Genomic DNA, 308 nt, shown 5'->3' with positions numbered 1-308 from the left:
ATGTCCCATGTGTTGTAAATAATAGCATAAACATTTTTCACTACATATAAAGAATCTGGATTTATGAAACTGACTACAACCTTTTCTTTACACTCAGGGAGGAGGCAGCAAAACCCAGCAGCATTTAGAACGACTATTTAAATCTCTAGAATCGTACTACCATCCTTCCAACTCAGGGCCCTGGACCCGCCACCTGCACGAGTTCCTCAACAAACTCACTCTGCTCTTCATCAGAAGATTACATCGGTTAGTAGAGCCTCTTTTCCCTGGATGTCTTAGTCAAGGCCGATGCATTATAATGGAGATAG

The 308-nt window shown here is 41.9% G+C and overlaps 1 protein-coding gene across 1 annotated transcript in view; it reads left to right on the top strand.

The window, feature by feature from the left end:
* Positions 1 to 308, top strand: part of LOC119594388 (proteasome activator complex subunit 4-like) — a gene marked incomplete in the record, with an annotated part of 28225 nt that overhangs the window by 15587 nt on the left and 12330 nt on the right. Inside the window, 1 exon segment of the mRNA XM_037943450.1 lies at positions 98 to 246. Within this exon segment, the coding sequence (XP_037799378.1) occupies positions 98 to 246 (149 nt within the window).

This window comes from Penaeus monodon, chromosome 33 (genome assembly GCF_015228065.2).
Source record: "Penaeus monodon isolate SGIC_2016 chromosome 33, NSTDA_Pmon_1, whole genome shotgun sequence".
In the NCBI taxonomy this organism is placed as follows: Eukaryota; Metazoa; Arthropoda; class Malacostraca; order Decapoda; family Penaeidae; genus Penaeus; species Penaeus monodon.
Note: the sequence above shows the minus strand (reverse complement) of the source record. Positions and strands in the feature narration are given on the sequence as shown.